Source organism: Morone saxatilis, unplaced genomic scaffold (assembly GCF_004916995.1).
Source record: "Morone saxatilis isolate NCDOM2014 unplaced genomic scaffold, NCSU_SB_2.0 Contig19, whole genome shotgun sequence".
Taxonomy (NCBI): domain Eukaryota; kingdom Metazoa; phylum Chordata; class Actinopteri; family Moronidae; genus Morone; species Morone saxatilis.
The window spans coordinates 990075-1003184 of NW_023339751.1; the positions used below are offsets into that span (position 1 = coordinate 990075).

General features: G+C 40.1%; 1 protein-coding gene across 1 annotated transcript in view; it reads left to right on the forward strand.

The window, feature by feature from the left end:
- smap1 (small ArfGAP 1) overlaps nucleotides 1-13110 on the forward strand; it is an 84241-nt gene that overhangs the window by 51990 nt on the left and 19141 nt on the right. The window contains exon 6 of the mRNA XM_035663760.1: nucleotides 6954-7014. Coding sequence (XP_035519653.1) covers nucleotides 6954-7014 — 61 coding nt within the window. The remainder of the gene's footprint in view (nucleotides 1-6953; nucleotides 7015-13110) is intronic.

Consider the following 13110-nt stretch of genomic DNA (forward strand, 5'->3'; position numbering starts at 1 on the left):
CACACACACAGACACACAGAGCAAGGTGCATCAGTGTGAGGTTCAAGTCCATCAAAATGAAACCAAGTCTCACAGCCCTTCTCCACTGTGCTTTATTCACCAAAGGTTTTGAGCTATGGCGTCTGCATCAGGGTGGCTTTTAATGTGAAACATCTGGAGCGAGTGGAAATGAGAATAACTTTAAAATAAGTCTTTGTTAATGTTTCCACTGCTGCAGAACTGTTCACTGACACCAGGTAAAAATGGAGTTTACATTAACAGCAAAATAAAACAGAAGTAGATCATAAATCAGGGACATTCCCACACTGAATATTAATCAAACATATAAAAACTGGATTAAATGAAGCTATTTTAGGATTTACAGTTTGACTGTTACTGTACTCCTACTAGCAGCAGTGCTGCAGCTCCCGGTCTACCTCTGCTTGTTAGCTGCACTGTCTGCTGCTGTCTGTCTAACGTCTCCCTCGATCTTCCTCATGTTTATTCTCCCTCACTCTCCTATGCGTCCTCTATTTCCTGTCCCTCTTGTATTTGTCCTCTGTATTTCTCTCCCTCGCTCTCGCCACTAACCAATTTGCAGCCCTCGTCTCCCACTCATCTCCTTTGGCGCTGTTTGTTTTTCCCTCTCTCTTGTAGTGTTGTTTGCTCTTAGTTCCTTCCATCACCTCGCTCTGCCTCTCCTCAGAGGATAAGACGTTTGTTTCATCTGCCTCTCGTACGTGTGAAGGAGGACAGTAGATTGTTGCGTTGTGTAAGGCTGCTGAGTACAGTCTCCGTGGGTTGCCACAGCCTCTCTGTGAAGGGCGGGAGCTGCAGGTGTGTCTTTGTATAAGTGTCTGCAGGTTTTGTGGGTTTCAGGTTTCATCATTTGTTGAGTGGTATTCAGCGATGCAGTGTTCCCCAGAGTTCGAATTATATTGGCTTTTGAAATCCAATAGAAATATTATTTGGACTGAAGTTGATAGGCTGTGTTTTGTGCCTGCGTTCAGTATTTTTATTTCAACTTTTTAATTGTTTAAAGGACCAGTTTGTAAAGTGAATGCGACCATTTGAATACAGCTCAGCTTTCCAAAAGTGTAGATAAACTACGGTGGCCGTGAAAACTCAAATTAAAGTATTCCAATATACTGGACTTTTAAGTTGGTTCAAGAGTGTTTGGGACATTCTGCCTTTACTTCCAGTAGGTGAGGATAGAGAGGGGATATCATGCAACAAAGGTCCCCTCACCAGGGATTCTGTGACAGATGGTACACGTCTTAAGGCCCCTACACTGTGCAGTTCTTAGCTATCTCAAATGAGAGCTGACAGCTTGGAGAGAAATGTGGTGAAATCTCTGGTGTCCTAGATCAGTGGCCGTCTTTGTCATTCTCTGTCAGGGGGCAACTGCAGTTGACAGCGGTTAACGATCGCACTGAAAACAGCAATAGTGGATATTAAATTTTGTACTGACCTTTGTGTTCTTATTTTAGGAATTATACATGACTGATATTTCTAGTACTCCCTGCAGTACTCCACGGTAGCCCTATGGGGTAACAAACAACGGGACAGAAAACTAGCAATTCGAGGTCTCTTTGCGCTTTCAGAAGCTGTAGCTTCATTTTAATGCTAGTGAAGATATTGGTACCATATGGAACTAGAGGACCTAATGCATCCATTGTACTAACCATGTTATGATAGCATGTTGGGTTACATAACGCTCCAATGTTAGGCAAAATTTAGGTGATAAAAAACCTGGCATGGCTATTTTCAAAGGGATCCCTTGACCTCTGACTTCAAGGTATCTGAATGAAAATAAGTCCCACCAGTCTCCCCTTTGCTGGCATGCCCACTTCATGCTTATTCCATTTCTTCATGCTGGGGTCCATAAACAGTATTGGAATTACATACATTGGGAATGACTGGAAAGCTGTGACACATACACTTGTGCCAACCCGGTCAAAAAAGTCTGGAAACACCCCTGAGTGTATGGGGGGGCTTTACACCACTGGGTTACTACGATGCCCCACTATGTATGGTTTTTGTTTGTTTTTGTTATAATAAATGTTCAATTCAAATAGTGCTCATGAAACATCAATAATAACTTAACATAATAACTTAGTAATAACATTTGTCAGACAATTTTGCTAAACATAATCACAAAGAGAGTCTGTTAAAAGTGTGTCTTTAGCTTAAAATTAAACAGTAGTTCACAGTAAATCTAGATTTAGGAATTGCAAGAAGCAATTCAGCCTTTTTCTGCTAAGTGTGCACAGTCGTACATATCTGCTTATTAGGTTTAGTTTGGAGACGATCCATTTCATGCCTTATAGGTGATAAATAGAATTTTGAGCTGTATTCTTGAAGCAATTAGAAGTGAATGAAAGGGATAAAGTATTATCTTCTCTTAGTCAAAAGTGTTTGCAGCTTAATTTCATCTTTTTTTTTGCCCAAGTGCTAAATATAGAGTAACAATGATCAAGAAATGGAAGCATAAAAATCTTTCTCTGGGTCAGCGGCAGACAAAAACTGTTTGATTTTAGGGACTGATAAGAAACAACTGAATAACTCCTTGTACGTGGTTGTCAAAGCCCAGATTGTGGAGACCTGTGGATGCCTAAATAACAGTCAGTATGTCCATTGAAATGTTTACAGATACGTTGCCTGTCAGGGTGGTACATGAGTGTCATGTGACAAATATTAAATCTGTTCCTAAATGTAAGAAGTCTACTTGTATGGATTTGACTGATACACTATTGATTGGTTTCTCTTTTATTCCATATTCTTTATTCGATATCTATTGTAAATCATCCTTAGTTTAAGGCTGAAACTAAGGGGTCAGAGAATTCCTCCCTGAGAAACCTGCCCTTTAAATTTCACTATGAAAACAACGTTATCTGCTCATTATTGTAATGTCATTCAGCCGCCTCGACAGCCGCTTCGCTTTTTCTTCCCTCCACATATTTCTGAAATGTTGTTCTGCAGGTGCTGATGGTGCTAGAGATCTACAAAAACTAAATGTCATGCCTCTGTGTGCATGTTCAGTATGCTGTTTTCCTTGTGAGATGTCAGTCTCTGCAGTCCACTTAATATAAGCCGCATGCTGAAGCATAAATGCCAGATACACAAGCTGCTGCCTGCTTTCAGACTGCTGCTTATCGTCTCATCAGGCGCTTTTTATAATAGCATTATCTCATGCTTTGATGTAATTAGGATGCCACAGGTACCCGAGGGATTTTAGGTCCAGTTTCATGTACCTAATGAATATTTATATACAGTATTACCATTTCTGGCAGCTAGCTTCCCCGTCTTGATTAATTCTTTGCCTCGTGAGTCCCTTGGCGTTAGTTTCCATGCTGGTTGTGACATAAATAAATAAAAAGGCTTTTCAATCAATCTTGTGACATTATGTGTTGACTTTTTGGAAATCATCAACGATCAAGTATCATGACCTTGTTTGGTTGAGAAAAATGATATGGTACACATGGTAAATAATAATAATGTACATTTCCACAACACCAATTCCATCAGTACAACACTTTATTAAAGTCATACTCACCACTCTGTTGGTTAGTTTATCTTTTTAACAGAAATACTGCTCTTATTTGAGTTTGGAAGTCCATCCTCGACTTTGGGATAATGGAATTAAAATCAAACTTACCAGAAAAATCAACACTTGAACGAACATCAGAGCGATAAGACCGACCTGAAATGACAGAACTGAACCGAACAGCCTTCCAGCAGTTCTAAGGGCATATTCACTCACTCTCTTGGTAGGCTTTTATTGTGAAACATTGGCAGAAAGTGTTTCATTCACAGTGGTTTAACACAGAATGAAAAAAACATAGCTGGAATTAATTGTCTGCCATGTTGTTCTAATGGAATAACTGCTGTGGGACTTGTATGGTAAAAGAAGGGGCTCAACAGTGCCTCCCTGTCACCCATTTTGTCTTCAGCAGAAGACGTTGAGTGCATCAGGGACAAGCTTACAGCAGACTTTGCCCCCGCTCAGACGCTCGGTGTGACAGCCGTCAGCTGATGGCTTTGTCTGGCGTGCGTTTGACAGCGATCTGATGTGACAGCAGTCGTCAGAGGACTCGGTTTGCTCAGTGGTTTTCATTCAAACTGGCATCACGTTGTCACCGAAGACTCTATTCACCTGTTGGGGGGCGACAGTGTAGCTGTGTGTGTGTGTGTGCGCGCTGGTGGTTATCGATTGCTAGCCTTCCCTCCAATTCCACTTTCTCTGTCTGGAAACACAACTGACCCCGACACCCAATCACAGTCTGTCGCTAGCCGTCTGTCAGCTGCATCACTCGGTGTCGTCCAGGATAACTACTGGAAAACCCAACTCGTCTGCCAGCGCTTCCAGAAGAATATTGGCAGCATGTCTATACAAATCCTTCTGAACGTACAGCGGGGAATTTAAGCTTTTTATGCAGAGTGACATTTAGGATTTTCGTATTTCTTTCTTCTCTGTCTCACAGCAGCTGTGTGGGTTGTAGCATTGAAAGGCTATGTAATCTCATTTTTGTAACACTGTGCATGGTCTGAGATGTCTGTAATCAAATGGACAGGCATGCCATAAAATGTTTTTCTAGTTGCTGTCCTCTTGATGGAGGTGTGGGCTTCTCCAAGGAGAATTTCATATTGTGGTTTGACCAATATGATTCTGGATAAGGGTTTGCATATGTTTTAGTTTGTACAAAAGTAAAAATTTTCAAAAATAATACTGTGTGCCCTGATTCTTAAGATTAGGGTTTACGATGCACCGGTGTCATTTGCATATATTGGTACCAATGCTGACTTTATTGAGCATATCAAGTGTTGACCTGGCGTAACAACAACATTAAATTCAGTGTTTTCATCTCTGTTACTGTAATATTTCATCTACTAGTTACATTTATTCAGCCATTGTGAGACAGTTTTTGTGCCACAGCAATCCCTGCCCTCACATTACTGTAAAGGAAAATGATTCCAAGAGTGAGATCCATTGATAGGTACTCTGTATCATCAGGGCCCAGTATTTCAAAACCCTTAGTCTAGATCAGAGGTCGCCAGATAGGATTCAATCTCAAAATGTAATCCAGATTTCAGATCAGTTGTTGTTTTTGGTTATTTCAAAAAGGTCGAGATCAGGATAATTTTGATGCTAGAAATCAGGATGATCCCTATCCCACTGGAAGGGTGGCTCCCTTAGTTTCATGGTATCCACCTGCTGCTTGTTTACCAGCTGAGTGATTCATACAGGTGTAGATATACAGTCTATATGCAGTCTACAGACCGCTATGTCTTCCTCCACTACCCCAACCGCTTCATGTGCTAGGCTTATACTGTTCACTTAAATCAGATCTAATGTTTCTGTATCAAAGGGACTTGTTCTCCTGGCAAAATTTGCTGATTCTTTCCTCAAATAATACCTTTTTTTTTTTTTTTTGCCAAATCTAACTAGAACCATTTGCGATAAATAGTGAGTTCCTTCAAGGTATTTCAGGCTGCTAACTGCACTTCACTGTCTGTCAATAAAGCACAGCACAAACCAACCTTTTGCTGCCGTACACAAACGACCTTCCTGCTGCGATTCGCGCCGCCGTTGCTCGAGCTTTTCTGCAGTCCCAACACACATCAATTCACAGCCAATGCATTCTTGATTAGGCGTGGACACGGTAATTGTTTTCATTGCCTCGGATTGGAACGACATTGAATTTAATGTGGTCCATCGATCTTTTGTTGGGGGGAAATTGGGTTTGTTACCAGCGTTGTAGATCTCTCATAGCCCACGTGTTAACCTTTTACACTCTCTCTCCCTCACCACATTTGTCTCCCCAGTCTCACTCTATCTCTATCTAGACCCATCCTCCCTTCTTTATTCTCCTGTCTCACTCTCCCACCCTTTGACTTTTAGTCTCTCCCTCTTTCTACCTCCCTCAGTCTGTCTCCAGTTTAGTTTTTACTCCCTCGCATTCCTCCGCCACTCCTTCTTTTTCCAATTCCACTCCCTTAATTTGCTTTCAATTTAAAACCTCAATTAGTATGATTGCTCATCAGAAACAACATTGCCAAGATAGTTTACCACTGACAAACTGCGGAAAGGTGTAACCAGCAAATATTTGGTATTTTTACTGAATATATGAAGTATCAATATTTCTGTTCAGTGATTTTTTTGTCTGTCTGTTTATTGATTTACTTAAAGGATTCATATCATATTCATTATAATGGAGCATAAAAAAGGTGCTTTTACTTGTTCTAATGTCTGAACCTCCACAAACCTTTCAGGTCTCTGTTTGGTCTGGAAAAACAGGACTTTCTTTCTATGTGGTGCTCACAAATGTAAATTTCACTGAAAAAATATTAAAATCATGGTAATTGTTTTGGGTCTGTTCCAAAGAAACACTACAGTACTTCATTATAATGCAGTTTTTTCACACATTTTACCTTTATCAATAAATTGTAGGATATTACACTTGTATCGCCATATTGCCTGTGTTAAACCACAAAAAAGCTGAGGCACCTTGTAGAAGCTTCTTCTAGTCTCTTAATTTAAGGACCCCTGGTTAGTTTACATTCAGTGTTTCTCACCAAAATTTGGTGCGAGTATCCTTGATTTGATTGATTTCCTTCCTCATAAAGCATTTGCAAAGCAAATTTTTGGCCCTGCGTTATTAAAGCTGCACTAATCAATATTTTTAGAATACTGAGAATGGTCATAATTTACATAATCTAACCATGATGAATGGAATCTGCAATAGAAATGGGTTTATGGTCCGTATGGGTGACATTGACTCGCTAATTTATTACTTTTTTATATGTATATTTTAGTTTAGTTTAGGTTTTCTGTATCAAAACTTAAATAGGCAGCTCAAATCTTTGCACACAATTCCAGTGTCTATAATAATGTAAAATTGAGACCACATATTGGCTGGTGCAAATTGGACATTATACTAACATTTTTTTTTTGTCTTTGTCTTTCCCTGCAGTCTGAGTGTAGAGCCAGTCCCAAGGAAAGCTCCGAGCCGGCTGTGGACCTGCTGGGCCTTGGTAAGACACGACCAACCTTCTACCAACTTACAATATAATAACCCTCGGACAATATAATAAGTTGTCAAACTCTATTCAGATGCCTCCCTAACGTGTCAGATATGCAAATGAAACCAATTATGCTGTATGATGTAATAACATTTTCAGACTGATATTGTAATAATTGCAGGTTCAACAATGTGTGACATTATGAGGGGAAAGGTTTAATGCTGTCAGGCTTTATTTGAGTACAGAGACCTTATTATTATACTGTCTGGCAGTTCATTGGTGGCTTCAGACCTCCATGTCTGCACGCTACAGTTAAATCCACCAACAGTCCATGCATACACTTGACTGTCTAATTATGATTCAATGGTTGTTCCAAACAGGGTAAGTAACGGATGTTGTTCTTTGGGGAAATTGGGCAATATCAGTTAATATTATTGCTGAACATTGTTAGAAAATTATATTTTAGACCTCATATTACTCTCTTGGAACAGTCCAGTAAAGCTTTACAGGATCATTTTGAGAAATCTTATCTGTAACTGGTTTAGTCCTTAATGTAAAGGTCCAGTGTGTAGGATTCATTGGCCTCTAGTAGTGTAGAAGCATGTAGTGATGTAGAAACTACGGTGCCCACGAAACATGGAGAAAACGGTCTTGTCTAGAGCCAGTGTGTGGTTTGTTTCTCCTGGGCTACTCTAGAAAACTCTCCTGTTAGTTTTATTGCACTTGTTGGGGCAGGATAATTTACTGTCGCTTCTATGATTGTTATCAATACATAGTTTGGTGATGTCAGTATGCTCTCCAGAAGTTTATTTTCTTTATTAAAGCTGTGAGAGCTCGTATCACGTAGTAAATTCGCCTCCCAGCTTTACTGCTGAGGTGGTGATTAAGGGGCGTCGCATCGGCGAACATATCTGCATTTGTTGGACTGACCAGTTGGAACACTCTAACATATCACCCAACACTAGTGTACGGTCATATATTGCTAGAAACATCTGATGGGCCAGTGTCAACCTCATGGCGGGCTAACTTTGGCCCGCGAGCCCCACTTTGGGTTGAGAGGGAGAACTGATCACATGTTTTTTACCTCCTGCGTGCATTTTAAAGGCCTAATTGAAGAACACAATATCAGAATAACTGTTGAAGATTGAATGCACCGAGGATATGACATTCAACAAAGGTCACAAGCTGGATTCAAACCTGTGACATTTTGAGTACACAGTATGTGTCTTGGCCCGTTAACCGCCTAGAGATTCTGCTCCGCGCTCGTTGACCTGAACAGTAAAAACTGGTTTGGTTTTTCCACAATGAATTTATAATATGCAATCACCCTGCGTTTCCCCACAACAATAGGGTATTGTGTCAGCCCTCGCTGAGGGGGGGGGCAGCGCTGACAGAGGGAAGAGCCAGTGGATGCCGCATTGATCAAACGATCCCGACCGCAGCGTGGAAGAGTGAGAGTGGACGCCCTGCTATAAATAACCAATGCTCCACACCTTGCAGCCACGTCGAGTGGATGAGATTTCACACATAATCAATAAGTCAGATACGTGGCAGTATGCCTTCGGCACTCACACATCCCCCCCGTTACTCCAGCCATCCCTCCATGTCTCCACTTACCTCGCTCTAACTCTGCAGCTGTCAGAGAAACACTTTCTACCTTTGCTTCTGTATCTGTGTTTCTGTCAGCACCTCTGTTCAGGTTCAGTCAGTTTAGCAGCAATAAAAACCACATTGTGAGACCGTCCAGACAAACATTTTTACACTCGTTTCCATCCTTGTTTTTCTACTCAGTTAGGCCAATATTTATTAAATATCTAATATCATTTAAAAAAAGGCCTCTTTCATGTATTTATTTCAGGTTTTGTTGGATAGCTTTTGTGTCCTGTGATGATGAATGCTGTCTCAGAGATGTTCCATCCTGCCAAAAATAGATCTCTTCAGGAGCCACTGAATCAATTTCAAAAACTTTTATTGATGGAGCACCCCTGTCTGGTTGCTTCAGTCTCTACGTCCCTTTCCCTTCTACCTCGGTCTGTCCCTGCTGTAATGGTCCTGACACGCTGCATTGATACTCGTGTCCAGAGAGGATAAACAGGAAACAGGATTTTTCCTCCATGTTGTCTCCAAGTCTAGCAGCAATGTTTAGCACAAACATTCCTAAGGAATGAGAGGTAAAGCTATTCTGGTTTCACAGGTTTTAATTGGGGGAAAAACAATTTGTATTGTTTCAAGAAGGGATGCAGCGTTTCAGTTTGTTTTTTTGCCGTTTTGCATGATCAGACATATTGATTTCTGGCCAAACGCCTCTGGCATCTTTACCCGAGACCGAGGCAAAAAAGAGCAATATGGGACAAGATGTACAGGACACAGCTGGGTCCTCCAAAACAGAGAAACTCATCAACATGCTCAGAAAATATTATTTATATTATTATTATATTATATATATATATATATATATTATATATATTATATTTCCTTTGTTTTGGCCTTCCACCTACACCAAGGCAGTGTTTCTCTTCAGAGTGGAAACATCTTAAAGTCCGTACTGTAGGTTTTAATGTGAGCCAGGACAGCAGGAGAACAATGATTTAGACCTGATCTGAGTCTGTGTGACACTAATGACTCTTTATTAATGTCAGTGTTGCTGCTCACACCATACAGATCGGATCATCATTTTAAAGGAATTTATCTGGAATAAAGTCGTTTTATTAATTGCACAGAAACTATACCGTCATATCTAGTGGAAAAAACTCTTTTACACAGCATTCATATGGTATTTTCATTTGGCAAAATTGTTTCATTTAATGGTAAAACTTGCATTTAAACTATAAAATATGGAATAAAACACCAATTTTAACCTTAAAACCGAGAGTACTAATATCCTTTTACCATAATAGTAGAAAGGTTCTATCATATTTGTTATGGTAAAGATCTGGCAACCACAGCTGACAGTTTTTTACCATATTGTTTTGTTTTTTTAACACTGCAACCAACCAACAAAGCTGTTTCTTTACTCTCACTCACTCTGAAGCATAGTTGTTTTTTTACCGACCAAAATAAGATAAATAAGAACTGATGAACTCTTTTCTTTTGTTCCGACTAAGATCTTTACAGAAATGACTTGAAAATCAATTATAAACATGGCAAGATAAACATGTTAAAAATCAATAAAAAGTAATTTACTTTCATGGTGTTTTGATTTTATTCCGACTTAATTAAGGAATATGCATCATTTCACCACAACATGAAGTAATATAATAAAGTTATTAGAAATAGAGTTTGATACAAGACCTCACTACAGGACAGAGTCATAAGATGAGGTAATAATGAAGAAGCCTCAGTTGATCATCATATGCAAATTCAAATCACTTGAGAAAATGGCTCAATCAGTTGATACGCAGTGAACCTGTGTGTCTGGGGCTTCTGGCTGCACACTACTGCTACTCAGATTTTTCCATAATCCAACTTTGTGTTAACAAACTTAAAGTGTCCACCATGACTGTCTATTGGCTGATCTTTGCTGGCATGAAACTCTCACTCTTGTTACATAACTGGTCAAATTGGGGAAGTGCAGCCTGTTTTTCTTCTTCTGCACTGACTCATATGTCAACATGTTGTTCATTTATGTGAAGAAAACTAAATACAATTCTTATTTTTAAAGTTTAGATTATTATTATTTAAGATCTGAACTGTGAAGACCTGAACACAAGCTGTATTCACAGAGCCTTCACTGTCGGATAAACAGCCTGGTCCTGCATTAAAACAGTATTAAGCTAAGAGAACAATGGCAAAGCAAATCAAGTACAAGTGTGTATGATTGTTAAAAATAAAGAATAATACATAATACAGGTAGAGAATTGTATAAAAATTTCCAAAAAATAAAAGGAAAACTCATCTTTGATATAATCTGCTTAATCTGCTCATTGTTATGGATTGAATATTATATGAATTATACATACAATATGTTTTAGACACTCAATGATAGAAAGAGGTTGGAAACCGCTGATATAAATGATTACACCTCAGTAGTGTTTTAATTCCTTTATCACCTGTGAACAAACACGCTGTACCAGTCACCGTCCATTTTCAGCTGCTAATGGCGGCGGCCACAAACTGGGCTCATGTTTCTTTCTCTGGACTCCCAGAGTCAAGCTAGCTTCATTTCATGCCCTAGTTGTGACTTGTGTTTTGGGGAAAAAGTGAGTTAAATTAACATGCTTTGGGGTTTAAGGCTGCAGCACTACTTCAAAGACCCAGTGAATTTGATTATTTACAGGATGGGAAGGCACTTCGACCACTGGGACCACATAATCATAGAACATTTCACATGTATTTGTGTGAAATCTAATCAGAATATTGCATTTGAATGAATGCAGAGCTTAACAATGTCAGTCATGGAGTATTTTTTACCCCCCTTGTGGTGGTCAAGTCCTTAATGTGACAGCCCCCCACTGCTGAGTGAGGCTGCTGCATTCACTGAAGATACTGGGAAGCTCTGTATGTATATGTGTGCTAGACTCAGGGGCAAAAGGGGTTCAGGGTGATTATAAAAATGCGCCCCCGGCCTGAAGTATTGGTCTGTTTCCATGGTGAAGTCGAGAGTGCTCTCAAGAAGCTGCTCCATCCCGTGATAAAGAGCGGTGGGCGCACTGCCCGACGTGGCAGCGATGATGATGATGATGGGCCCTTTTCTCCCCGCGGCTCATTTCCATGGCGATGAGTCAATGAGGTTTTTGGTAAGAGAGGAGGGGGGGCATTTGAGTGGTAGGAGGGTAATTGATGCACACGAAATCCTATTTTTCTCTGTTCTGCTTCAATATGTAACAACGTGGCTCACACCTGTGATTCCTGTCAGCCCCTAAAGCAATGATCACAGCCATAATAGGGTTTATTCTTCAAGCACTTTATTCTTCCCAGCAATTTACAAAGCGACTGGAATTTCAAAATAATCGCCAAGTCCATAAATGACATGGAGGCATCACAAGCTGGACTGAGGGCAACGATCAGTTGTTTAAATATTAGCACGGAAGACGTCACAATCAAAGTAATTCTTTGAAAATGAGTTTTAATAAGAGGTCTTTTCACAGTTTCCTTGTACCCCGCTGTCTGGCTAAAGGAGCTCCGTCTTGTTCACAATTTAAAAGGGCTAAATTATGGATGTCTCATCGCTGTGGTTATATAAATGACCTCCGCTGCTCGCTCGCTCACTCTCACACCCTCTCTTCCCTTTCACACACTCACTCCCTCTCCAACCTCCTCTCTGCCTCTCCATCACTACCTCTCTCGCCGTCTCTCAGAGGACTGTACATTGTGTACCGGGACTCTTCAGCCATAGGGTTAGTAATGATACTGCGGGTTAAACAACTTAAATATCACTTGTGTTTTTAATGTAGCTAATGTGTTCGAGCTGAACAGGAGACAATACATCCGTCAGAAAAGGAGGTTTAAATTTAAAAAAAGATTTACTCTGTCTTCTTAGGAAGTAAACATCAACAATTTGCTTTCTTTAAGAGAATTAGAGTCAGGACTGGGTTAGCCTAGCTTAGCATAAAGACCCCAGCTAGCCTGGCTCTGTCCAAAGTATATTAGTATGTTATAAAGTTAATTAATTAAGTCCAGTTAACAGTAAGTTCTATGTAACACACAGATATGCAGAAGACTGATATTGATTGAGCTTCTCATCTCACTGTCGGAAATAAAGAAGTAAATAGATTTCTCAAAACATGGAAGGCGACCCGCTGCATCTACACCTTTGACAGTAAATATAACGGACAGAGCTTTAGGGTCTGTGAAGTGAAGCCAAACCATGATGCCAAACTCGAAGCTGGTGTCACGATAGGTTGACACTTGCAGTCATGAGGTCAATATTTTACACACATGTTGTGCAGAGCTGCGTCATTTTAAGTGCATCAATTTCATGCATTTATCCCAAACCAGGGGCATGTGTAAACAATGCATACACACATAAACCATGCATAAGCCATTTCCCCATACATTAACAGCTAACAGAGGATGCACACCTCAGACATTCTGTGAAATTGCACTACTTTTTTCCATTCTTCTCATTCACTCTCCTCATCTAATGAATGCTGGAGCAGCAGAGGTATT